Source organism: Hyaena hyaena, unplaced genomic scaffold, assembly GCF_003009895.1.
Source record: "Hyaena hyaena isolate Hyena2069 unplaced genomic scaffold, ASM300989v1 scaffold_708, whole genome shotgun sequence".
Classification (NCBI taxonomy): Eukaryota; Metazoa; Chordata; class Mammalia; order Carnivora; family Hyaenidae; genus Hyaena; species Hyaena hyaena.
Window position 1 is genome coordinate 595,087 of NW_024081341.1, and position 27,917 is coordinate 623,003.

Below are 27,917 nucleotides of genomic sequence, written 5' to 3' on the forward strand. Positions count from 1 at the left end.
GGGATGTGAGGGGGCGAGAGTCCTGAGATAGGCAGTCCTCCAAGGTAGCAGCGGTAAGGGGCAGGCTGGGCTCTTTCATAATCATCAACTGTTGATGTCTTTGCCTCCAGCTAGTCTTCCTTTTCTTTAATATGCACAGAGTCCTTCCTGGTATGATAAGCATGATCCTGTAAGATGTGGCCCCCCTACCTACTTCTCCACCAGCATCTGTCATGCCCCATGCTCCCTGTTTCAGGCACAGCAGCACTGAGGTCAGTTCCCAGCATGCATCGTGGTGGCTCCAGCTCACAACGGTCCCTTTGCCTGAAATGCTCTTTCAGTCTTGTCTTGTTCACTGTTGGTCATCTAAAACTCAGCTCAGGGGGCGCTTGGGTGGGCGCTTAACCAGTCTGGTGTAGTATCCACCTCTCAGTTTCAGCTCAGGTCATGGTCTCCCCGTTTGTGAATTTGAGCCCTGCATCAGGCTCCATGCTTACAGTGTGGAGCCTGCTTGGGATTCTCTCTCTCTCCCTCTCTCTGCCCCTCTCCTGCTCTCTCATTCTCAAAATAAATAAGTAAACTCAGAAAAAAAAAAAAAGGAACTTGGCTCAGAATTATCCTCTGAGGCTCTGCTTAACAGCCCTCCAACACCAGGCTGGGATGTCAGCCCAAACTCCTTTGTGTTTCTCGATGGCAGCCCACACACACCTCTTTTTCTTTCTTTCCTTCCTTCCTTCCTTTCTTTTTTACTTACAACATTATACTGAAGCTGTTTTCACGTGCATCTACACAGGGAGGGGTCATGGCTCGTTTTCTTTACACCCTGGCACCTACCACTGTTCCTAATAGGAACTCAACACCTATGTTGAACTGAGCTAAGGTTGATTCCCTAGGCTGGCTTGTAATCAGTCTCCCTCTGGACTGAGGCGTGTGTTCCCCCACTTGCTGGGTCTGCTGTCTGCTATGGCTCCCAGCTGAGTCCCTCACTAAAAACCACCCTCAGCCAGATGGAGCTGCTGTGCCCAAAGTTACCACCTTTCCTGGGGGGGAGGTGAGGGGGGCAGTCAGTAGCCAATGGCTGGCTCATGTGTGTCCTTTAACTTTAAAGGGTGTCAGAGCCCTTATGGGCCTCTCAGAGGCTTCCTGCTGCTCCCATATCATGGCGTACACTCTCCCTCAGCCAGCCCTGCCCCCCTCACCCCCTTACAGGAGTGGTTCTAGAAGCACTTGTCAGTAAGCCTCCTACAAGGAATCTTCACTTCAGAGTCTCTTCCCGGGGAACCCAATCACCACAGTCCCATTGCTTCCAACCAGGTCTTGCCCTGTTGCCCTACAAAACAATGCATTTTCTAGTTTTTTCCTTACCACTTGACAAGAAAAGCCAGTGACCTTTCCTGATGGGGTTTTATTGCCTGTAACGGTGGGGAAATGCACAGGACATAAAAAGACTCCAATGCTCCTTCATGTCTTCCTGGAAAGATTCCACTAGGAATCTCTCTCTGCCCCATTTTCCCCTTATTTATCTGTATAGACTGGATGAGAAAGATTTAAATGCGAAAGATTTAAATTTATAGACAAAGAACTCAGAAAAGATGAGCCAACGTTTCTGAGGGAAGCTCAGGCCTTGGTTGTCCTGGGTATCGGGCTGCAGGAGCTAAGGGGAGACTAGGGACAAGAATTGATCCCTGGGGTGGAAGGGACTGTGAGAAGGAGGGGGTAGAATGCAGTGATGACCCCCTCATCCCTACTTTGTCTTCTCTTCTCAAATATGAGAATGTGCCGAGAGACTCAGCCTAAGCTAGGGGTTGATATGGGGTGTGAGAAATCCAAGGATGTGACGTTTAGCCAGGAGCTAAAAGGAGGACTCTCACTTCTCTGCAACGGTAGACCCTTCCCTGAGATGAAGCACAAAGTAGGGACATTTCAGGCAGCAGCAGGGGTTCAAACTTGGAAGTGCCTCGGGACTGCGGGCCACCTGTAAGGACCTGTTTTGGGGCTGGGAGGAAGGGAAGGACCTTGCCCATCTGTATGACCAGAATTAAAAGGCTGTTTGGTAAAACAAGCTCTTCTTACCTTGATGCTGCTTCTTTTCCTATGCTTCTTTCCTTTTTCCAGCTGAAACAGGTAGCCTTCAGAATTGCTACGACCCATTTTCATTTGGTTTCTTTGACTCCTCTCTGAGCTGAGTTGGGATTCGCTTTCCACCCTGGACAATATAGGTGGAAATGTGACGCTGGACGAGGCCCCTTCATTAGGCTGCACCTCCGTCAGCTGCTTTAAGGCTTGCTGATGTTGCTGTATGATCTGAGCGAGCTGCGAATCTGGAGAAGCTCTAACAGGCTGGCTGTCCGAGGAAGAGTGGAATTTCCTGAAGGGGGAACCCCCCCCAACAAATCTGTTAATAACACCTGGATATATAAGACGTTTAGCCTATGACTCTCTTTGAACTTGATGTATTCATCACTCTGCAAATCAAATTAATGACCTTCAGCTGAATCTTTTCATAAATACACTAACCTCTTAAGATCCTCCTCGTTTTTCTCTAGGAGAGTCTCTCTCTTATTTCAGGACTTCATGTAATGCATTCAGAATAGAAAAACAAACCCCACCCCTTGGAAAAGTCAAAGACCTTCCCACTATAAAATACCTGGATGTATTGGATTAAATGGAAACAAACAGCTTTTTAACATGTAGTTGAATTTGTAAGAGAGACAGGGAAACTTCAAATACAAAAGAAGAACTAAATGTAAAGCAGATTTTTGGATAAGCTAAAGCTATGGCTTGGTGGGAGGTTTGCATCAACGGGCTTGAGTTTTAACACTTAACGCTGGTGTAGAATACATGAAATCTTGGCCGTGGGTGGGGTGGATGCCTGCCTAGAGGCCTTGGAGAGCTGCGTCTTCAAAAAAAAGTGAATTAGTGAAAGTCACCAACCTTGAGAATCTGCGAAGCAAGCCTATTTGTCTTGGCCTAGGCTCTCAACTGGAAAAAAATTCCTTGTGAATTTCTGTGGGACAGTGTTTGGGGTTCAGATTTACCTTACCCACATAATTATGGATTCTAACACCAAAAAATTAACATGAAAATGATCCTAGAGGAGGAATCTCCCTGTATATCCAGCAGAACCGAATATAGAAGTTTTCTGGGGGGGTTACCCTCCTTTGCAAGCCTGCCTGGGTGTCTGCAGACAAGATAGATGAACACACACTCACAATCCAAAATCCTAGAATATATGAGGAAATAACCCATCAAGTAGGAGAGTTGGCAGACACACAGGTGCACACAAAAGAACAAGTGATAGGTTTCTAAGAACTTCTGATAATAGACTATTAGCATTCTTTTCTAAAATTTTTATTTTTTATGTTTTAGAGTGAGCAGGGAACGGGGCAAAGGGAGAGAGTCTTTTTTTAAATTTATTTTTGAAAGGACACGTGTGCGTGGGGGAGGGTCAGAGAGAGTGGCACAGAGGATCAAAAGCAGGCTCTGTGCACTGACAATGGAGAGTCCAATGTGGGGCTCAAACTCACAAATGGTCAGATTATGACCTGAATTGAAGGCAGACACTTAATCGACTAAGCTAGGCAGCCACCCTGGAGAGAGAGAGAATCTTAAGCAGGCTCCATGCTAGCACGGAGCCTGACACCGGGCTGGATCCCATGACTCCGGGATCGTTATTCTCAACTGACTGAGACACCCAAGGGCCCCTAGATAACATTCTTAAAGCAAGCATGTTTAAAGATTTTAAAGACATGAAAGAAGAAATCAAAACCCTGAGAAACCGATTTTGAAAACAAAGAACAGGAAGGTTTTAATCAGAACGAAAAATTCTAGACATGAAAAATACCACTGTTGAAATTTACTAAATTTTTATTAAAGCGCATACTAGATCCAGTTGAAGAAAGTTATTTCATTGGGAAACTGGTGGGAGGAAATTTCTCAGAAGCACAGATAGGTAAAAGATGAAATAAACCATTAAAGAGACCCAGAGTCTAGAATAACAGAATCTAATATGCATCTATTTGGTGTTCCTGGAGGGAAAATAGGGTAAATATTTCCTAAGACAGGAAATATGCATAGGAAATATAATAAAGGGAAAATGGAAGATAATTTTTATGGAATTTATGAAAGAGGTGACTCCTCCAATTTCGGAATCACCAACAGGATAAAAACTTCATACCTAGACCTAACACAGTGAAACCTCAGAATACCAGAAACAAAGGGAGAAACCTTAAATAAGAGAAAAGACAAAAAAGGAATGATAATTACATTGACAAAAACTTTTCCAAGAAACAGAAACCAGGAGATAGAAAAATGTTTTCCAACTCCAAGTTAAACTATCATTCAAGATAGAACATAAAGGGGGCGCCTGAGTGACTCAGTCGGTTAAGCGTCCGACTTTGGATCAGGCCATGGTATCGTAGTTCATGGGTTTGAGCCCTGCATCAGGTTCTGTACTGGCAGCTCGGAGCCTGGAGCCTGTTTCAGATTCTGTGCCTCCCTCTCTCTCTGCCCCTCTCCCGCTCATGATCTGTCTCTCTCTGCCTCAAAAATAAACTATAAAAAAATTTAAAAAAAAAACATAAAGGTCTTTCAGGTAAATTTACCTACTCTTGCTGAAAGCCTTTCCAAAAGATCTACTTCAGGAAGAAGGAGTCAAATAGAAGAAAAATTGTGAGGCAAAGACATTAATAAACAGTTAAACTTAAAACACTGACTCTCTATAAGAAGCAATAACTTTTGGAGATCTAGGTGCTACAAAAGATGCTGGACGAAAAATGTGTGACTCAAAGGGCGATTGGATTAAAACAGTCCAGTGATTCTGACTATGCTCTAGAAGAGAATAGAAATATTTCACCTGGTTAAGTATGTTTTTCAAAAACTTAAGTTGGATGAACCTAGAGGGTATTATGCTAAGTGAATGAAGTCAGAGACAAATACCATATGGTTCCACTCATAAGGGAAATCTAAAAAATATAAAAAGCAGAATCAGTCCTATAAATACAGAGAAGAAACTGATGGTCACCAGAGGGGAGGAGGTAGAGGGTTGGGCCAAGTGGGTGAGGGAGAGAAGGAGATACAGGCTTCCAGTTATGGAATGCATAAGTCACGGGAATAAGAGTCCTTGCATAAGAAATATAGTCAATGATACTGTAATAGCGATATAATGGGACAGAGGGTAGTTATACTTGCGGTGAACATGGCATAATGTGTAAACTTGTCAGATCACTAGTTGTGTAGCTGAAATAATGTAATGTGTGTCCACTGTACTCAAAATAGAGAATACATATTTCCAAATCAGAGGGGGAAAAGTAACAAAATTCTATTCAGTAAAAGACACACACACACACACACACACACAAATAGGGTGGCAGAAAGGACAAATTAAGATGGTAGAAATAAATCCAGATATGATTATTACAGTAAGTGTAAGTAGATTAAAATTGAAAATCGGCCCATAAACAAGAGAACAAAGCCAAACAAAAAAATGCATGTGACTTAGATGGTTTTACAGGAAAATTTATGAAACTTCAAGTAGTAGAGAATTCTAATTGTATACGAAGTGTCCTAGAGGATGTAAAAAGGGGGACTACTCCCCACCTAATTTTATAGGGTTGGTATAGTCTTGATAACCCACTCAGATAGGGCTAGTAGCAGACAGGAAAAATGTAAGCCAATCTCACTTCATGCATGTGAATGTTAAATCCTAAATAGTGTTAAAAAAGTCAAATTGAGCAATATATTAAAAATACAATATGACAGGGGCGCCTGGGTGACTTAGTCGGTTAAGCGTCCGACTTTCGCTTAGGTCATGATCTCGCGGTTCGTGGGTTCGAGTCCCGCGTCGGGCTCTGTGCTGACTGCCAGCTCAGAGCCTGGAGCCTGTTTCAGAGTCTGTGTCTCCCTCTCTTTCTGACCCTCCCCGGCTCACACTGTCTCTCTCTCTCTCTCTTTCTCTCTCTCTCTCTCTCCTAGAAATAAAATAAAAAATATTAAAAAAAAATACAATATGACAAATTGGGAAACTCCTAGAAATAAAAGGATGATGTCACATTAGGAAAAGTGTTAATAGGGGCACCTGGGTGGCTTGGTCAGTTGAGTGACCAATTCTTGATTTTGGCTCAGGTCACAATCTTTGGTTTTGTGGTTTTGAGCCCCATGCTGACCATATGTGGAGCCTACTTAGAATTCTCTCTCTCTCCCTCTCTCTCTGCCCCTCCCCTGTTAATGTTCTCTGTCTCTCTCAAATAAAAATAACTTTAAAAAAAGGAAATCTGTTAATACATTTAACCATCTTAAAGGATTTAAAGAGAAAAATTTTCAATTGATGCAGAACAAGTATTTGATAAAATGAAGTATCCATTTGTGATAAAAGCTCTTGGCAAAAGGAATAGGAATAGGAGAGATTTCCTGTCTCCACTCCCTATCCACCAAAAGTTAAATATTTTTAATGGTATGAATGTTAAAAGCACTCCCTCTAAAGTCAGGAAAAAAGACAAGGACACTTGTAATCTATCACGATCTCTTCTGGAAGCTACCTCTGAATTTTATTGATTCTATGTTCCATACCTCCAAGTGCGGCACTGAAATGTGTTCTTCTCACCTCTGACATGCAAAAGTATCTCCTGACTTTGAAAGTAAGCCCCTCGAAGGTACCCATGCATCACACTACTTTTGTACCTTCTGCATTCTAGCACTGGATTTAGTGCATATCTAGTGTGTAATATACACATTTGATTGAATATCATCAGGACATGTCCTCTGATGTGATTTTAAAAATAACTTTTTTTTTTCTGATTAAAGAAGGAAAACCTCTACACTGTAGGGAACTTGAACAATTCAGACAGTATGAAGAGAACATTAAAAATAAGTGTAATCTCTCATCAGAAATAACCACTATTGACATTTTGGTGCATTTTTCCTCCTTTGGGCATATTTCTACATAGTAGAGCTCCTACTCCTAGGGTGTAAATTTGTACCTTACTATTTTCTTTTTATAGAAGTGTTTCTTTATGACCAAAGCTTTTAATGGTTACATGATATTAAATACCATCATTTACCTAAACATTTCCTTATTGTTGGATTATTGTTGTCATTTGGTAAATGAAGGTATTTGAGGGAAATGCATATATTTCCTTAGGATAACCATGTTAGAAACCGTTTCCCCCAAACATTACTTGTAACCCTCAAAATATACTGATTTTTTTTTTTGACTAGGTCCTTCTGTCTCCTCCCATCCCTCCAACCTTTGGCTTATCTACAGTGGGAAAAGTAGAGACTAGGAAGAAGAAAAGACATCGAAAGTGGGCTATGTGAGGCAGAAATCAGAGCCAAGGTCATTGTTAGGTGACGGTTTCCTCTCCCCTGACCATCCCCAATGACCCACACCTTCTCCTGTCTCCAGTGGTCTTTCATAGCTCTCCTAGAAAGACAGCTGAGAAAAGAGAATTCTTACCATAATATTTCTAAGTTCTTATATTTTGTCTCTGTGTAAGCCCACTTGGGTTGCTTCTTATTTCTGGTTGATCCATTAACATTTGCAGTAGGAACAGACTGTGAACCCTTCTGGCTCAGGGGCCCTTGTCTCTTACTAAGCTCGTTAAGGTGGTTCAAGTCCATATTGGAAAGAGTGTTGATGTGTGACTGCTGATGTGACCGTCTTTTCTCTTCTTGGCCCCTGGGTCCTCTTTCTTGATGGATGTTCGTCACCAGCTGATATCCAGTAGAGTTGTTATATAATGCCTTGTCAGTAGCCTGCTGTAGTGGACCAAGTTTACTGGAGGTTATTTTGGGATCCTGACTCCTAAATGCACTTGAGTCTTGTAGATCATTAGGGGCATTCATAATTACAATGGTTTCATGCTTTACTGAAGGATCAGTGGGCTTATTTTGGTTTGCTTGCTGTCTGGGAATGCTATTCTGGTTTCCTTGACTGACAGCCAGCTCCTCAGTCACCAAAGACTTCAGGCCATGCTGGCGTTGATGCTGTTTTCGAGTCTTGCGCTTGGCTGGTTTTCTGGAAGGCTTCTGGCCGTTGGTTGTTTCAGAAGATTGATGTCTCAGTACGTTGTTTGATTTTGCACTTTCGTATTGAGACCAGTGTTCCTGGTGATTCTAAAAAGAGATCTTTGGTTAACATAAAGTCAAATGGTCAGCATGCCTCACAATTTACATTAGTATTTTCCAACCTGAGGGGGGGGGGGGGGGGGGGGGGGGGGGGGGGGGTCCTTTCCTAATTTCAGGATATGAGGATGATTAACTGAGTAACTCCTCTGCACAATTTCAGATTATGAATTTCTAGAAAGAAAAAGAGAGCTTTGAATGGGCTTTGTTTTCAGGACAAGCCTTTGACTTCAAATGTGAAATGAAGTCACCAAAGAGGGTGGGGAGGGGAAGGAGCTTTACCTCTACAGGGCCGCATACAAAGAAAGCACAAATCCACATCAAAACATGCAAGTTTATCTTAACTAAGATGAATATTTTTAAAAATCTTAACCAGAAGGGACAGTAGTGATTTGCTTTACCAACCAGGTACAAAGCTAATATGAAACACAATTTAGATGATCAGATCTTCTTACTCATATAGGTCAGAAGCTAGAAATGACCTCTTCACCAGATGAAACAAATTAGATTTTATTCAGAGGATTCTAAAAGAGTCTGCACTGTGATAGGACATTTGTGAATCCACAAGGGTTGTTTTGCTTCAGTTCCTTAATATAGCCCGTACTTAGGCAATCAAACATCTGGGGGACGTATTTCAATTTCAGAAAGGTCTTTATGCTTTTCAAAGTCTTGTAACAACAAAATGTACTCCTAGTATAATAGATATACTACGTAACTATATTGTACTGAGCCATTTAGAAATATTTTCCAAGGAATAAAGCACTCATTACGTTGTAAAACACTGGCAGAGTTAAGAGGCCTTTGGAAAGAATAATTAAATGCTTAGTAAAAATAGTAATAAGGCCATATGCATCAGTGTGGTATATACCCACGCCATGTTTTTTCCTTTCTGAACACCTGTTTAAAAAATCTCTATGGCCCGTATCTATGCAATGTTAACTGAAAAATCCAAGTTACCTGGATTACTCGAAGCAGAAAAAACACCCTCTTTTGCCCAGATTGTTTTAGCTTGCTATGAACAATGATCAAATTATTGCAGTGAGTTCAACTTTTTTTCACTTTTCTATCATAGAATTACTATGGTATCTTGTTGTGTAGAGTAATAGATGGTATTCTATTTCTAATGAAATCTGATAATGATTAGGTTGAGATTGTTAAATTTAAAACAGTAATATACAATGTTACTTTGCATGTCGGATTTTTAAGTAAGAATGGCTTGTCTGAGATTTAGAGTATATTTTCCTTAGAGTTTGAGCTTTCTGGAGGATTGGCCAGGCTCTGACTGGCTTGTCTAAACTTTACTTTTGGTACCCAAGAAAGAAAAACTTCCTTTTTTGTATTTTCCTATTTTGTATTTGTGTTAAGAAAGGTTCTTCCATCTACGTCGGATATGGAGCCGCATGGGAGAAATGTAGGCACAGAGGTTGCAAAGAAATAGCCCAAGGGCAGCCTTGCTTAAAGTGGACCCACAAGAAAATGGCTATTTTATAATCTTATCAGGTGTGTTAATGAAACATGGTGGCTCTTTTCCTGGCTGTCATCACTGTTTATGAAGGCAAAAAAATATATATATATATCCACCTTTGCTATGATCTATAAATACTTGTTGATGCTGATAATGTCATTTAAAAAAGTATTTGTTCAGGGGCACCTGGGTGACTCAGTTAAGTGTCTGACTCTTGATTTCAGCTCAGGTCATGATCTTATAGTCATAAGTGAGATTGAGCCCTGCATTGGGCTCTGTGCTGACAGCAAGGAGCCTGCTTGGGATTCTTCCTCTCTCTCTTCCCCTCCCTGGCTCACACTTGAGCTCTGGCTGTCTCCCTCTCTCACAATAAATAAACAACTAAAAAAATATTTGTTCAGTCTTTTAAAAAAAACTTTAATATTTATTTTTGAGACAGAGACATAGTGCAAGTGGGCGAAGGGTGGAGAGAGAGGGAGATACAGAATCTGAAACAGGCTCAAGGCTCTGAGCTAGCTGTCAGCACACAGCCCAACGTGGGGCTCGAACCCACAAACCGCGAGATTATGACCTGAGCCAAAGTCAGACACTTAACTGACTGAGCCACTCAGGTGTCCCTGTCCAGCCTTCTAATTGCTAGAAAAATAAGCTAACAGGAACTCTTTCTGCTGCCGTCCATCCATCCACATCCTACCTCTCTCTCCTCATTCCCACCAACAAAGAAAAAAAAAAGCTATCAAGAATTCTTTCTCTGGGATACCATACCCAAAATCTTGGTTTTAATCATGTTATACCTTTGCTGCTGACAATTCAGATTACAATAATACCCTTCAGAGGGGGCTTTGTCAACAAGGCCAAGGACTCCTCATTTTACGAAACTTTAATTGTCTCAAGTGTTAAATCTGCTATTCACTAGAATGTAAGTGCCCAAAGAAGGCATTTCAGTCCCCAGAAAGGAAGATATTTACAGGCTTGATGTGATTCCTCTCACCTTGTGAGCAGGCTACTTGAGATCTGTGGTTTACTGAAGATTTATTACCCTACAATTGAGGCGTCAGGTGTCACTTTTTAGGTCACAAGACCCGAGTTCCCTCAAGTTAATATAAAAAGCCATTCTCAGACTATTTAATCTCCATCAGCACTGAAATCCTCTATTTTATCCTGCTCTCAATGGGGTTCTTTTGTTACCAACACTCACGATTAGTCCATGCTACGTGCACTCAGAATAACAGTTTAATGGCAGTAGGTTCCCTAGCACACAGACCAGTGTCCATTGGTACAGCATTCACATCAGGGAATCCCAATGCCTATTGCTGGGAGGATGATTTGTTAGTAAGGTCTGTACTTAGTTATTAACGTTTGTTCATACTGCACTCTCTGAGAGGGGTTTGCCCCCAACCCTGTGAAACGCAGTGTCTGTCTGGCTGTTTCTCTTTTACAGCTTTCCATTGATATGCCGTAAGCAGAGGGGAGGATGCCTGCTCTTCTCGACCAAAGGTTCATCTGCTTTCCAACAAAAGCCATTCTTGTCCTTAGTTACCCTGATTGACCCTGGAGTCCTGAAGGCTGTGCCGGGGCTCCAAGATCAGCTCGGATGTAGAGAAGTGTCTGTTGTGTTTATTAACAATGAGACACAAATACTTTGTGCTTGCATTAAGAATCCCATCTGATAATATTAAGGAAACTTTGAACACACCTATTAACTGGCTGTAATTTACAGCATCAGTAAGGGAGGGTTCTATGCTCAGATGGACAAAAGAAGAATAGCTATATTGATAGTGTTGGAGTCAAAACCAAAATAATAGGTCTTTGGAAAGGTGGGAAGTTACTTAGGATGTGATTACAAGGAACCTGACATTAATTAGTCAAAGAGCCTACATAGCCTGTTCTTCCTTTGCCTAGAAAGTTGAGTTATTTTATTTTATTATTATTTCTCAAATGTTTATTTACGAGAGAGGGATCTCATGAACCATGAGATCATGCACCAAAATCAAGAGCTGGATGCTTAACCAACTGAATCAGTATGAGAAACCTTAAGGGCATGATCCAGACCGCAGGTACATAGTAACAGAGAGAGAGAGAGAGAGAGAGAGCAGAGGATGGAGTGGGAAAGGCTGGAAAATCTTGATGCAGGACGGAAGACCAGAAAGAAGGCACTGGATTTGGGTAGTTGAAGAGGAAGATGAAAGGCAACCTGGAGCAATGGTATGCCAAACGTCTCGCTGGTGTGTAGGATGCGGCGGGAATTAACAAATCCTTTTGAAGTAAAGAAAGTGGCATCCCATGGGCCACTCTGTGGCTGCCATGTTAGGTCTAATGATCTTGAGATGTTTGGCTCCTCTTTGTCTTCACTCAGGAGTGGGTTATAAACAAATGAGTTCTGGGGAGCCTGGGTGGCTCTGTTGGTTAAGCATCTGACTTTGGCTCAGGTCATGATCTTGTGGCTCGTGGGTTTGAGCCCCTCACTGGGCTCTCTGCTGTCAGCACAGAGCCCACTTTGGATCCTCTGTCCCCCTCTCTCTCTGCCCCTGCCCCCACTCTCTCACTTAAAAATGAACATCAAAAAAACCCCACGAGTTCTATTACATACAAAGAATAAAGAGCATTCTTTTGGCTTTTCTTCCATATAAAAATTTTTACCACCCCTGTTAAGGGCCATATTATGAATCAGGTGCTGTGATTTTACTTTATCTTTGGCTGAGATTCTCATAATTTTCTGTGGTGATAATTATGAAAACTCTAGGTTGCAGGAACCTCACATGCTTCAAATATGTTTTCTAGAATAATTTAAGTAACTAGAGAAAAATGTCATATAGTCATAGCATTTTGCAGCTGGGCTGCACCTTGTAGTTCATTTGGGGCACCCCTTCATTTAATAAGGAAGAAACTTGGAGTCGCTGGGTGGCTCAGTCCACTAAATGTCTGATTTTGGCTCAGGTCATAATCTCATGGTTTGTGGGTTCAAGCCCCATGTAGGGCTCTGCTCTGACCATGTGGAGCCTGCCTGGGATTCTCGCTCTGTCTCCCTCTCTCTGCCCCTCCCCTGCTCTTTCAAAAATAAATAAATAAACTTAAAAAAAAAAAAGAAACTTAAGGCTTGGGGGAAGGTTGAGATTTGCCCAAAGTTATGCATTGAGTCAATGACTGGCGAAGGCCCAGAAATCCATGTCTTCTGACCCAGTCTATTATCTGTAACACATGACAAGCCTTAAGGTGTTTCCCTTGTCCTCTCCATCCAGTTGGCCAAGCTCCCCAGGCTCTCTATTGGGTCTGGTGTAGACCCTGTCCTCTACTATATCCCATTGCCAAGGGACAGTTCAGTACCATTTTCTCAACCTGGTGTGGCTGGCATCAGCTTTCAGGAAGCTCTGAGTGAACCACTGTTTCTATTTCTTTCTTTCTTTTCTTCCTTTCTTTTTTCTCTTTCCCTCTCTTTCTCCCTTTTCTTTCCTTCCTTCCTTCCTTCCAAGTCTGAGAGTGACCTCGAAGCCACTGTGAAGGATAAAAGATGATTTAGGCGGTCGCTCTTTTCTGAATTCTCTGGAACCGAGATGAACTTTATTATTACTCTTCCCCATGTACACAGTTGTAACTGATGGTGTCAGCAGGCTTTCTCGGTGGGGTGGTTTCCCAGGGCTCATCTCTCCTGCAGCAGGGATGAAACCTGGTGTGAGAGTGACTGTTCCACAGAGCTTCACTCACTGGTTCAAGAAGACATTGACTGGGAGCACTTTGCCTTTCTTCTAGAAAAATGGTCCGTGGGGACAGTTTCACAAAAGTCCTCCCTAAATTACTGGTTAGTAGGCTTTCACATCCTGCAAATGAGGCTCTGGGGATTCCCGCCCATCTTTAGGGATAGTGTTCCCTGTCAGCTAAGGACACTGTAACGGCCAGCTTCGAGCAGTGCAGATTGGGATGATATCTTGAACTACGATTTTTACTTCTGTGCATTTTCACCATGCCTTTCTTCTGTGTGGGGTTTTCACTCTGAATGTTTAAAGAGTGATGTGATGATTTTCTTCTAGGAAACAGAATCTTTTAAAGAATGGGTAGAGTTGGCAGGCTGAGCAAACAATGGCCCACTGGGCACAAACCAGTCTTACCCATGGTGGGCAACTATTCTCAGGCATAAGAATAAACCTGTAAGTTTTAAACCTCAGGTGCCTGGGTAGCTCAGTTGGTTAAGCATCCAACTTCAGCTTAGGCCATGATCTCAAGGTTGATGAGTGCGAGCCCTGTGTTGGGCTCTGTGCTGTGACAGCTCAGAGCCTGGAGCCTGCTTTGGATCCTGTGTCTCCCTCTCTCTCTGCCCCTCCCCTGCTCATGCTCTCTCTCTTTCAAAAATAAACATTAAAACAAAGAATAAACCTGTAAGTACTAAGTCAGCCATGAACATTACTGATATTTAGCAGTAACCCTTGAAATCCATTTAAAGTCGAGTCTAGTGAATAACCTTTAACTGTTGGGCTCTTTGATGCCATTTGTCTTCAGGATTGATGGCAGTGTCTTCAATCTCTTTGGCATTCTGAATGGACGTCTTATTGGTTGCACTGATGGGGTAGGATATCTAAGAGGGTAAAACAGAGAGAGCACGTTAACAGGTTTCACTTTAGTCTTAGAGCCACGAAGCTCATCTGTGAACTCTAGAAAGAAATCCTGAAGGGCTTCGTTTTTTTCTTTCTGTCTTTCTGTCTTTCTTTCTGTTTCTCTCTCTCTCTCTCTATTCCCCTTCATAGTTTATTGTCAAGTTGGTTTCCATATAACACCCAGTTATCCCACTGGGTAACACTCATCCCAACAAGTGCCCTCCTCCATGAAGGGCTTCATTTTCTTTTCAGTTCAGGGGTCTATCTTGGTCTTCAGGGACTTGGATTAATCCTAAGGAAAATGGGAATAATGTTTCCTCCTGTAGGCACGATGTGAGAATTGGCACTTTGAGGTCAAACTACTATTTATTTTTTTATTAAAAAATTTTTAAAGTTATTTATTTCTTGAGAGCAAGCAAGCAAGAATGGAGTAGGGACAGAGAGAGAAGGGAGAGAGAATCCCAAGCAAGCTCTGCCCTGTCAGCACAGAGCCCGATGTGGGGCTCGAACTCCCAAACTGTGAGATCATGACCCAAGCTGAGATCAAGAGTTGGGCACTTGACCAACTGAGCCACCCAGATGCCCCCTACTTTAAACGTTCAATATCTACTTCAGGGACCCAATTTTCGAACCATTACCTGAACTGAATGTGGCAACAAATGTTGAGCACATCAAATGAAATAATAACGTAGTGAGATAATGTTGTCCTTGAAGAGAATGATAACAGCAATAGAAATAACAATATGCATCAGCTGTTCATGGTCTGCTAGTAGCTGTCCTAAGCACTCAGCATATATTCTATCAGTTATAATATATTACAGCTTATCAGGTATGTGACTATTATTAACAGATTATCTATTATCTCTCAGAAAGGTTAACTAACTGCCCAGAATCAACAGCTAGTAAGTAAGGAGCCAGGCGGCCTAGCTCCAGAGTCTCATTTTTAATAATTTTGCTAAAGTAACTTACTTATTAGAAATACCCTCTTTGGAACACCTGAGTGGCTCAGTCGGTTGAGCATCAACCCTTGATTTCAGTTTAGGCTGTGATCCCAGAGTTTTGGGATCGATCCCTGTGTCGGGCTCCATACTGAGTGTGGAGCCTGCTTGATATTCTCTATCTCTCCCCCCGGCCCCCGCCTTTCTTCTCTCCTGCTCATGTGTCTTCATGCGTTCTCCCTCCCTCTCTCTCTCTCTCAAAATAAATAAACACATGCCCCTTCTACTGGTAGATGTTTCCCATTTGTGTCACTATAGGTTTAAAGATCGTCTACAGACTAAGGAGGGGAGAAGCTATAAAGTGGCTTGAGATTATTTCCTTTTTTTCCCCTGTAGGAGACCTGGTCCTGTCACCCATCTGTGGAGTAAAATATTAGCTCTCTTAATCTCTGTTTCAGGGATGATGAATATACTGTCACATCACTGAGCCACCCAAATGCTATAAAAGTTCTTCCTATGAGAGCAGAAATACATCCTCCTGTAATTTCTAGCCTTCTGCCCTCTGAAATAATGGGAGAAGTCAATCTGTCATTCAGACAATAGCCCCAGATATTAGAAGCTGACTTCAATGCATCTGCTAAGCCTCCTCTCATTCCCAGGTGCCGTGGCAAGATTTCTTTGCCATTCTTCCTGGGACAGGTGACCCAGGGTGGGTTCCTCTGGCCACGGTGCTTCATGGCTTGTCAATGTCAAGCTTGCCCTTTCAAGACTGATGTACCTAATTTTCACATTTAGATTTTGGAGTTTATGCTTGTTTGATTAAATTGTCCCTGGTGGGCTGCGTGGTGTGAGAAGCAGTGAGTTGCATAACGCTGGAAGAAGCATGGGGTTTGGAGTCTCTCATGTGTGTTCACATGTTCCCATTCTCCTGCTGCTCCATACTTCACATATAGTACATATGTGTGAATGCAGGAAAGAGGGGGAAATAGTTGTTAGTAAATCAGCACCTGACAGTAAAGATAAATATTCCTCAGGGGCGCCTTTGTGGCTAAGGCGGTAAAGCATCCAACTCCTGATTTTGGCTCAGGTTGTGATCTCACAGTTTACAAGTTTGGGCCCCGCATCAGTCTCTGTGCTGACAGCTCGGAGCCTGAAGCCCACTTCGGATTCTGTGTCTCCCTCTCTCTCTGCCCCTCCCCTGCTCACACCCTGTCTCTCTCTCCTTCAAAAATAAATAAACATTAAAAACAAAATAAAAGTCTAAGCAAGCGAGGAAATAATCCTTTTTCAAACCTCAAAGAAGCAGTATCTTGGACAGAAATGTTATCTGGAGCTTGGGAGGAAAAAAAAAGTGGGGTTGATTTCCTAGATCCACCACCAGGATTGTTTGATTCCCCGGCTTCCGTGAAGGGGACGTGGCTCCGTTAACTCAGTTTTTTCCTGGTGATATTGATCCTTTGACTGCCAGCAATGGGATCCCTTACACAGCCTCTGGTAAACAGTTTACAAATTAAAAACGCATCGCCCTCTGCTTCCTTCCCCAGAGCCCTAAGGCCCTGCGCTATTTCCATCCCCATGTCCTGTTGGTGGAACTCAGCGTCTGAGTCCCCACCGACAGTCTCTGGACAAGTAAAGCATACTTCTACATTATCTCTTTGAAAGTGGAGTGGGACACAACCTCTGCCAGCTATTTTTTTTTTTTTTTTGTGAACCATTCTATTAATACCAATCAAATCGAGAAAATGATCAAATGAAATTGCATTTTGAGCATCATAAGCTGCGTAATGTCTATTCTGTTAAATTGGGGCCTATAATTGCTTCTCCACTGAAAAGATACAACAAAGACAGCAATCACGGCTTGTCATTATCCGGGACTAGAAGCCCGGCCTTTGCAGGGAGGACTTCAAAGGCTTGTGGTTCTCGAATTGCATTTGGCTGCTATTGAGGAAGCGCAGGCAATCCTGATTAGGTGTTTACACTGAGGTAAGGCGCAGAGCAGAGAGCCTGAGTGCCTGGGTCTAGAGCCATTAAAAAATTGTACATTATGTTCCTTGCTTTGAAGTGAGGGTTTGTGGGAAGGAGAGCAACTCAGATTGAGTACAGCTGAGCTGGACGGGGCTCTCTCTCTCTCTCTCTCAAAGAAACCGGTCAGATCTATAGGGAATCGGCACCACACAAAAAAGTTGAGCCTTTACCAAGAGTGATACGTGAATGAGTGCATCTGCACGGACACACGCTGAATCATGTTTAAAAAGCATACTTGCCTTAAGTCCTGCAATCCCTGGAAGTTTGGCTCCTTTATTCCTTGATATTGTTATTGTTTTTTAATTGGGAGCCCCCCACTATTAATTTATTAGTTTCCTTGTTATTCCTTGAAGGTATTAACAACTAGCACATGCCCAAATTAAAACAGGCCAAGGAGTCTGATTTCCTAAATGTAGTGTTTGCCCACCCTCACTCTAACACATAAGCTATTTAATCCCTCCCTTTGGGGCATAATCATTTTGGGCATAATTCAATGAGCATTTGTTAACTTGGCTAATGAGCGATCTGCTGTATCAATTCTGTCCTGTTTCTAATACATTGTGCTCTGTGTTGGTCCCCGCCTGCTAGCGTGGGCGCCACCACCGTCTGTTTATATGTGGTCAGCAAAACAGGTGGAGGCATGGCGGTCCAGAGAGTCTGTTGTGGCTGTGCTCAGTAAGAATTTGATGACATTGAGACCTTTGGATTGATTACTTTTTACATTCATTCTCCCTATAAGATACTGCAGCTTTTAAAACTCCCGAACTAATTATGCTAAGCCACCACTTAAAAAACCCTTCAGTGGGGCACCTGGGTGGCTCGGTGGGTTAAATGTCCGACTTCAGCTCAGGTCATGATCTCATGAGTTGTGAGTTTGAGCCCCATGCCAGGCTCTGCTCTGACAGTGCGGAGCCTGCTTGAGATTCTCTCTCTGTTCCTCCCCACCTCCCCGCCCCTGCCACCCCGCCATTTATACACACACACACACACACCTCTACACATTCTCTCTCTCTCTCTCTCAAAATAAATAAACTTAAAAAGAAAAAACCTTCAGCGCTTTTCCATTGCTTTTAGTCTTTAAAAGTTTGTAAGGCCCTGGGGCACCTGGGTGGCTTAGTTGGTTAAGCATCCGACTTTCGCTTAGGTCATGATCTCGCGGTTCGTGGGTTCGAGCCCCACGTCCGGCTCTGTGCTAACTGCCAGCTCAGAGCCTGGAGCCTGTTTCGGAGTCTGTCACTCCCTCTCTCTCTGACCCTCCCCTGCTCACACTGTCTCTCTCTCTCTCTCTCTCCTGGAAATAAATAAAAACATTAAAAAAAATTTTTTTTAAAGTTTGTAAGGCCCTGCATCCTGTGCTTTTTGCTCTTTCCACACCCTATTTTCTCCGTTCTGTGGTTGGGCCACATGCACCATTATGTCTGGGTCTGTGCACAGGCCATCCTTTGCTGGGAAACCCCTCTTCACCTCACTTATTCTGACCAATCCCATTCACTGTTCCTGTTCCTGTTCCAGCCTTGGCCAAAATAGGACTTTCTCCAGGAAGCCCTCCTTGACTCCTCAGAGGTTACCTAACAATAGATGCACCTGAGCTCACAGCCTTGGCACTCGGTAGTTTCCCTTTTGTAACAAGTCCTACCTTGGTCATTAGGCTCATTTCCCCTCTAGCCCATAAGTCCCAGGGGTGACTCACAGGGGCTGCTGGGTGACCCTGAATGTGCCTGGCACAGACTTGCTCAGTACATATTACTGAGTGAAAAGACCTATCCACATTGAGCACTGAACTCTCCACTGACACCCGAATACATAGAATCTACTTGTTTATCTGGCTAGATTTGTGGTTTATGATAAAGCCAGGTAGCCAACTGTCAACAAAATCAGGTGCAAAGTAGGCCTCCTCTTTCCCTTTCCCTTGCTTGCTCGGCCTAGGACCACTGGCCCTTCACACTTTACATGTGCTGTACCTTCTGCCAGGAACACTCTTCCCTCAAATATTTGCCTCATGTGCTCTCTCACCTCCTTCATAACCTCTTTTAAACTGTAATTTCCCCTCACCCCCAAACTCACTGTTTCTCTGTTCTAGTTCTCTCCCTTGCACTGATTTGTCTATTTGTCTACTGTCCATCTCTTCCTACTAGAAAGTTAGCCCCACGGTGGTTGGAATTTTTCTCTCTTGTTCAGGAATGTATTCTAAGTACCTAAGACAGTGCCCAACACATGATAAGCTCTTAATAAATATATGCAAATAAATGAAGCAATTAACTATTTTCAAGAACATGAGAGAGCTTTCATGTTCGATTATCCAGCAGCCTGAACTCTATATAACACAACTAAGAATGTGGAAGTCCGACCTCTGGATGGCCACAGGATTCAAATTGTTTCGGCACTAAAATCCTTCAGTGATTCTACATGGTGTAGAGGAAAGGCATACCTCCTTAGCACCACATTCTAAAACTTGAGCATGTGTTAGAATCACTTGGAGGGTTTATTAAAACTGATTGCTGGGGGGGGGGTGGTCCCTGGTGGCTCAGTGGGTTGAGTGTCCAATTCTTGGTTTCAGCTCAGGCCATGATTCCAGGGCTGTGGGATGGAGCCCCATGTCGGGCTTTGTGCTGAATGTGGAGCCTGCTTAAGATTCTCTCTTTCCCTATCCTTCTGCCCCTCTCCCCCACTGTGTGTGCACTCTCTCTAAAAGTAAGAACAAATATAAAATAGATTGCTGGGCTTCACCCTACAGTTTCTGATTCAAGAAGTATGGGATGGGGCCCAATAATTTGCACTTCTAGTAAGTTCCCAGGTGATGCTACTGCTGCTGCTCCTCCAGGGACCACATTCTGAGAGTCCCTGCCTTCCAATGACCTACAAGAGCCTGCATGAAAAGCTCTCACCAGTTTCTCTGCCTAAATACCTACATTTCCATCCACACAATTCCAGTCCTGTACAACACAGAAGCATTTGTCTTCTGAACTTACTGGACTAAGCAATCACCTCTAGTCTTTCTTTAAGATTATCCTGGGGCACCAAGGTGGCTCAGTCAGTTGAGCGTCCAGCTTTAGCGCAGGTCATGATCTCACAGTTCGTGGGTTCAAGCCTGGTGTCCGGCTCTGTGCTGACAGCTCAAAGCCTGGAGCCTGCTTCGGGTTCTATGTCTTCCTCTCTGTCTGCCCCTCCCCTGCTTGCTCGTTTGCTCTCAAAAATAAACATTAAAAAAAAAAAAAAAAGATATCCCAACTAATGCCCACAGCTGAATTCTGTGGCTGGCCAGTTTCTCTCCAGGATGGATACCTTGGTATTTTTGTCTCCAGGAGCTGAACTGTTTGCTTACCAGCAGTCTTTTACATTTGTTTGCAAACCTGTTGATTTCTATTATACTTGTTGCTAAAATTATAAAATTCTTTTGAAGATTAGATTATTTGGAGAAACCTGTGTGTAACAGAGTCATTATTTTTCATGAAAACTAAGTAAAATAATTTAGAATGAGCCAAGAAAGCAAAAGGCAAAATAGCAAGGAGGGTGGGAGGAAGCTGTAAAAGTTTAGGGAAACAGTTATAAAAAAAAATCCAAGATTATGTTCTTAGATCCTAGGCTTTTTAAGTTTTCCATTTGCTTTTAAAAAATCAAAAGTATAAGCTTTTGATCAGTTAGCTCTCAAACTGATGCAGGAAAGACACTGTGATACTCTGGTAGCAGACACACTGAGATTCGAGGCCTCGGTGAATTAATGTGTGTTTACATACTTTAAGTGGAAATCAACTATTTCAGATCATCATTTTTCATAGCTGCTTTAACCACTGTTTTTAGAGTTTATTTATTTTGAGAGAGGCAGAGTGGCAGTGGCAAGGGGGGGAGAGAGAAAATCCCAACCAGACTCCACTAGGCCAGGCCAGAGCCCTACATGGGGCTTGAACTCATGAAACTGTGAGATCATGATCTGAGCCGAAATCAAGAGTAAGATGCTTGGGGCGCTTGGGTGGCTCAGTCGGTTGTGCACCCGACTTTGGCTCAGGTCATGATCTCATGATTTGTGAGTTCAAGCCCTGCATTGGGCTCTGTGCTGACAGCTCAGAGCCTGGAGCCTGTTTTTGGATTCTGTGTCTCCCTCTCTCTCTGCCCCTCCCCCTGCTCATGCTCTGTTTCTCTCTCCTCTCTCTCTCTCTCTCTGTCTCAAAAAAAAAAAAAAAAAAAAGTGAGATGCTTAACTGACTGAGACACCCAAGCACCCCAGTGACTTTATTTGATTGACTGACCAAATACCAATTCCTGACCTGTATCCTAGAGGTTCCCACTGTACCAGTGGGCTTCTACCTAAACAGCATCTTCTCAATGGTTTTTTAAAAATTTATTCTTAACGTTTATATATTTTTGAGAGACAGCACAAGTCGGGGAGGGGTAGAGAGAGAGGCAGACACAGGATCAGAGCTGTCAACACAGAGCCTGACGTGGGGCCTGAATTCATGAACTGTGAGATCATGACCTGAGCTGAAGCCAGACGCTTAACCCACTGAGCCACCCAGGCGCCCCTGACTCCTCTCACTGCTTTTACACCATTGCACGTCACTCCCTTGGCCTCAGTATTTTTTCTGCCCACTGCCACCTGCTATCTTCTACTTCTTTTTAAAGAATCTGTTTAATGATTGCCTCTTCTGTGAAGCACTCTCTGACTTCCCCTGACAGACTTGGACACTTTTTCTTCTGTGTTCCTTTGGGGCCATACATGTCTCCACTAGCAGCTACCACTTGGTACTGACTCTTTACTATGTCTGCTTGCCAAGGGGCCAAAAGCCCCTGAAGAGCAGATACACTGACAGCTGCAAAAATAACCACCGATTCCTAGCGGTCTGGGGCATTTAACAAAGAGGTGGAGGATCCTTCTTCCCACTGCCATGGCTCCCGACCCTACCGCAGAGCCATGCCATACGGACTGGGGAAGAGGGTGCAGAAGTGCCAGGCACACCAGCCACATTTGTGAAAGTTGTCCTGAGACACGATTACTTATGTGAAGCTTCTGGGTTTTGAAAGGTGTGCTTTTGTTATGCAGGAAGGTTCTCTTTTCGTGGATCCCTTATCCATGTTGAGTTAATGGAGTGCCACTCTATAGATCACACAATTGCTAGCCCGACCAAGGGCTAAACAGCGTGCACAGAAAGATGCCTTAGGCAACATACTGAAAAAAAAAAACCCATAAAGTTCAATTTAAATTATGCGGTCGTAAGTAAGTGCTCTTGTGGTCACACAGGGCAGAAGAAAAAAAATAATAAAACCAATCAATGAACATACAGAGTACCTACTCTGTAGAAGTAACATTTATATGAGTCTAAACAGGTGAGACTCAAACATGCCATCAAACTGGAAGAATTTTATAGAAAAGAATTCTATGTTTCTAGCCAAATATGTTTAGGAAGAGATGATCATAATTTAAAGATAAAGCTTCATTTTCTAGACAACCAAAAGTTTTCCTAAGGCTGAAACTATGGAAAAGGAGAGCAATATATCACTTAAATATTAATCTTATCTAGTAGGAGACTAAACTCAAAGCAAATGTCAATAATAAATATATAGGGCAACATGAGCATACAAGGCTGTCACACAGTTGGTCATCCCAGTAATCCTGAGCCTGTGGTACAAGGTAGAGGCCTTTGAGCTGCATCACAAGAAGGGGGTACAGTTTTCCTAAGCAAATGGGACAAGGAATAGCCGTCCATCAGCGTGACCAGAAACACAAGGAAGATGCTGGGTTCGAAGAGCTGTGAGCTTCCAAAAGATGCAAGGGGGGAGAATGACCAAAAAAATAAATAATAATAATAATAATAAGGCTGAAGCAGGAAGGGGCTAGGTCACAGAGAGGGTCTTGTGTACCACTCTGAGAGTCAGAGTCTGACATACCAGATGACAAGTATGAAGTGTGCCTATACCTACCCACTTTGCAGACAGTCTTCCTGGAGTCCTACTGTAGACTGGGCTGGCAGGGCATTTAAATGCTATCCTTTTAGCTCTACTTTCTTATCCCCTGAAGTCCCATCCCTTTCATTTCTGAGTCATGTAGCCTGAAAAAAGAAAACCTATTTAGAAGGGCCTATTCCCAGAGGCATTCCTTTCCTTCCCTGCCTTGGCTTTGGAATGCCCAGTGTTGATAATAGCTTCCCTTTAATGAGTGTCTGCAACATGCCAGGGGCTTTGTATAATTTTTTTCCAATAAGCCTCCAAGGCAGACATCGACCCCATATAATAGATGAAGAAGGTAAGGTTTAAAGAGTCACTTGCTCAGATGCCTGGGAAGTGCCACCACCTAGGATGCTGAAGAGCCAGGATGTAAGCCATGATGGTCTGACTCCCAAACTAGTGCTTTGTGTTGGTTTTATCTTTTTCTCTCATGACATTTTGTTGCCCCTGTGGGAGAACGCCGCTACCAAGGTTGGTGCAGACTGAAGCTTCCAGTTTTCCCTTTCTGGTCTGTCCATGTCCCAACTTGGATGACGTCTCTTCAGAGAGCCCTTCCCAAGCACCCAAACATCCCAGGTAGGCTCCCCCTTATCACTTTATTAAGTATAGTTACTCAGTAGCCTCTGAGGCTTTTATTGGCACTTGAAATTATTTTGTTACACGTCTCTTGCCTCTGTCACATGATTGGAAGGTAAGCTCCTTGAAGACCAAGCTCTGTATGCCTTGTTTTCTGTCACATGCTGAGCACAGCACCGAACACACAGTTCGTGCTCATTAAAGGCATGTTGGCCAACTGACCTGCTGTCTTAGCAAGAACCACAAATGTATGTTGACCTTCAAAATGGGTAGTGGATTCTTACAGGGCTTTATATTGTCTTAAAGACTATAGGCAGCTGAATAATGTTTCTCTGTTTGCATTTGCAAAGTATCTGTACTTTCTTGTCAAGGAAGGACAAGAGAATAGTGTGTCTAAAGCACTTCCTGCTGTTTTCTGAGCATGCTAGATTTCACCTTTATCAGTCCTCAGAGGCACACTGGAATCAAGATAGAAAGGTAGCTCCTTTTTCAAGACACAACTTTCTTTCAATAGTATATCATAAATGGACTCAAATTCTAATGAGTTTCAGACAAACACTGAACAAATCATGAATAAAAGTTAAGCCTTGAATATTCACCAGCAGTGACTGGCCGACTGTGATACTTAGGTGCCCTCTAGTGTGTGTTGGTTTTTATATCAGTTCCTTGCTTTACACGTCCTGTGATAAAGATCTTCCCTTATATTTCAAGGTGATTCTTCCAGTGCATTTTAATGTACAGTCAATCAACAGATGTATGAAAAGTGTCAAAAAAAATTGCGGAGCAATTGAGTTTACACATTGATGGTTCTGTTCTGAGCCATTATTTAAATGCAGAGAATGCAATTTAGGTCACCCTGAGGAGCCGGGGGTGTGAAGTTACAAGGGTTACTACAAAATGCTGTGTGTTATGGATCCATAGGCAGGGTTCAAAAAATAAGAGCTATAAAAGGATATAAAGGGAAAAGCTGTGCTCCACCCTGTTCCCTGTCCACCCTGTACAATGAACCACCTGCCTATCCTTCCACAGTTTTTTATATGTACCAAACAAAATGTGTATCTTTATACTTCCTCACTTTTTTACACTGTCTGTGACATTCTTCCACACCTTTACTTTTTCCTTAATAATAAACCCTGATAAGTTATCCATAGCAGGTCATGGAGAACATCCTCATTATTTGTTAACAGCTACAATGTACCCTACTTTATGGATGTACTATAGTTTCAGCATTCCCCAAATGATAGATGTTTGGTGGTTTCCAATCTTTTGCTATTACAAATAAGGCTGATATGAATAATCCTGTATAGGATTTATTTCAAAACTGCACATTTGTAACTAGGAAAAATGCTTAGGAGTGGAATGTGTTGGGTCAAATAAAAACAGTCATTGCTAGTGTGCCTGGGTAGCTCAGTCAGTTAAATGTCCAACTCTCTTTCTCTCTTTTTTTAAATGTTTATTTATTTTGAGAGAGAATGCAAATATGGGAGGGGCAGAGAGAGAAGGAGAGAGAGAATCCCAAGCAGGCTCTGCGCTGTCATTACAGAGCCCAATACAGGGCTTGATGCTACGAACCATAAGATCATGACCTGAGCCAAAATCAGGAGTCAGACACTAAACAGACAGAGCCACCCAGGTGCCCCAAGTGTCCAACTCTTGATCTCAGCTCAGGTCTTGTTCTCAGACCTGAGTTCAAGCCTCGCATTGGGTTCCATGTTGGGCATGGAGCCTACTTAAAAAAACAAACAAACATGATAATCACTGCTAACACGTATATAGTGTTTGCTATAAGTCAGGCATTGATCTAAGGACATGACATATATTAATCCATTTATTTTATTTTTTTTTAATATTTTTTATTTATTTCTAGGAGAGAGAGAGAGACAGCGTGAGCAAGGGAGGGTCAGAGAGAGAGGGAGTCACAGACTGAAACAGGCTCCAGGCTCTGAGCTGGCAGTCAGCACAGAGCCCGACGTGGGGCTTGAACCCACGAACCGCGAGATCATGACCTAAGCGAAAGTCGGACGCTTAACCGACTAAGCCACCCAGGCGCCCCATATTAATCCATTTATTTAATCTTCTTAATTCTGTGAGGAAAGTACTATTATTTCTTTTTTAAGGATGAAGAAACTGAGGCACATAGGGGTGAGCCACCTGCCCAGGGTCAGATAGCTATGAGCCAAGGGCGGTGCCACCTTGGCTCAAAAGTCTATTCTCTTAGCCATGATGCTTTACTTTTTCAAGGAGTAAATGTATTTGTATTTTAAATAGATATTAACAAATTGTCTTCCATATCAGTTACACTATTCTCTCATCAACTTGACTATACTGTTTTGGCCTACAGGTTGAGGCCTAATGGTAGAGGTATGTTTTCATGTTCATAGATGTGTACTAACTTTTCTGTGAATTATCTATTCATAGCCTTTGTGTATTTTTGCATTGGGAGTTTTGGTCTTGATTTCTAGGAGCTCTTTATATAGTGAAAATATTAGTGTTTCATCTGTGATATGAATTAGAAGTATTTTTCTGCTTTGTTCTTTATATTTTGACTTTCTTAGGCTTTTTTCCTGCATAAGTTTTTGATAATTATGTAGTCAAATTTATCAGTCTTTTATAGATTTTGGATTTTGAGCCATTTTGAGGTTATAGGAGAATGTTATTGTTGTGTTTTTTTCCCCCCACCTAGTATTTTCATGGTTTAATTCTTTAAATTAAATCCTGGACCCATTTGGAATTTAGCTTGTTGTATGATATGTGGTATGGCTCTGACTTCATTTTTTCCCAGATGGCTGACCATTTGCTTCATTGGACAAGCCATCATTTCCTCACTGAATTGAGATCCTGCTTTATTGAATCATAGTGTCATATCCTATATTCCCATATGTAATTTGGCTCTGTTTCTAGACTTTCTACCATTTTTTTCTGTCTGTATATGCATTAAATATTACTCTAGTATTTAATTATTGAGGCTTTATGATACACTATCTAGTAGTGCTAGATTCTCTCATGATTCTTAATTTTCAGAACTAACTTTATTATTCTTGCTTTTATTTTTCATCAGCTTTGAGTTTTATTTTTTAAAAAACTGTTGATCTTGGGGTGCCTGGGTGGCTTAGTCGGTTAAGCGTCCGACTTTCGCTTAGGTCATGATCTCGCAGTTCGTGGGTTCGAGCACTGCATCGGGCTCTGTGCTGACTGCCAGCTCAGAGCCTGGAGCCTGTTTCAGTCTGTGACTCCCTCTCTCTCTGACCCTCCCCTGCTCACGCTGTCTCTCTCTCTCCTAGAAATAAATAAAACATTTAAAAAATTTTAAAAAAAAACTGTTGATCTTGTTTAAAAATTTTTTTTAATGTTTATTTATTTATTTATTTTGAAGGAGAGAGAGAGAAACAGAGTGTGAGCAAGGGAGGGTCAGAGAGAGAGAGAGAGACACAGGATCTGAAGCAGGCTCTAGGTTCCAAGCTGTCAGCACAGAGCCTGACACAGGGCTCAAACTCATGAGCTGTGAGATCATTACCTGAGCCGAAGTTGAGCACTTTTCCAGCTGAACCACCCAGGTGTCCCTTAGATTTACTATGAAGTCTTCACAAATACAATACACTACTTAAGACCCTATCTTATTCAACTGGGCAGGGATGCTTGCAACAACATGATGTATTAAGAAGCTGGTTTTCTTGGTTGTGTAATGCCAATTGGCATTTAGTTATTTATTTAGCAATAGATGCCATTTGTCCTTTCAGTATTTCTAGTTGTATGACATTTGTCATCTCTTTAAAAGAAATTAGGAGGAGGAAATAGATTTTCAAATATGAAAACCTTCCAGATAGATGCTGCTTAATCCGAACCTACCAACCCCAATTCTCCCCTCCTGCTCCCAAATCCACAGAACAATCCTACCAGCCATGGAAAATATCAGTGCTCTAGGGGTACTGACTTACATGACTTTGACTTTGGGCCTCTGAAAAACCCTGTATATGTGTTGTGTGTGGTCCAGCAGCCTTGACATCACCTGGGAACTTGTTAGAAAGGGACACTCTTGAGGACCTCTCCAGACCTACTGGAACAAAATATGTATTTTAACAAGATCCTTAGGTGGTTCATTAGTGCCTTCAAAAAGTTTGAGAGGGAGGGAAAAAGGATCTGTGGTTTTCAAGAGGCCTGATAGCAGAAGTGGCATCACCAAGAGCCATGTAGAAAATTCCAAATCTTGGGACTCATTCTATGCCTACTAAATCAGAAACCTTAGGTTAGGTCCAGAAGTTTGTTTGAACAAACCCTCCAGTTGATTCTGAT

The 27,917-nt window shown here is 42.5% G+C and overlaps 1 protein-coding gene across 4 annotated transcripts in view; it reads right to left on the reverse strand.

The window, feature by feature from the left end:
* Window positions 1-27,917, reverse strand: part of JHY (junctional cadherin complex regulator) — a 59,863-nt gene that overhangs the window by 11,296 nt on the left and 20,650 nt on the right. For all 4 annotated transcript variants that reach the window (XR_005525628.1, XR_005525627.1, XM_039217688.1 and 1 more), the window contains exons 4-6: window positions 14,019-14,132; window positions 7,433-8,091; window positions 2,053-2,347 (exon numbers count right to left, since the gene is read on the reverse strand). Coding sequence is in view for 2 of the 4 variants with exons in the window: in XM_039217688.1 (XP_039073619.1) it covers window positions 2,053-2,347; window positions 7,433-8,091; window positions 14,019-14,132 (1,068 nt within the window). In the remaining 2 variants the exon portion in view is untranslated. The remainder of the gene's footprint in view (window positions 1-2,052; window positions 2,348-7,432; window positions 8,092-14,018; window positions 14,133-27,917) is intronic.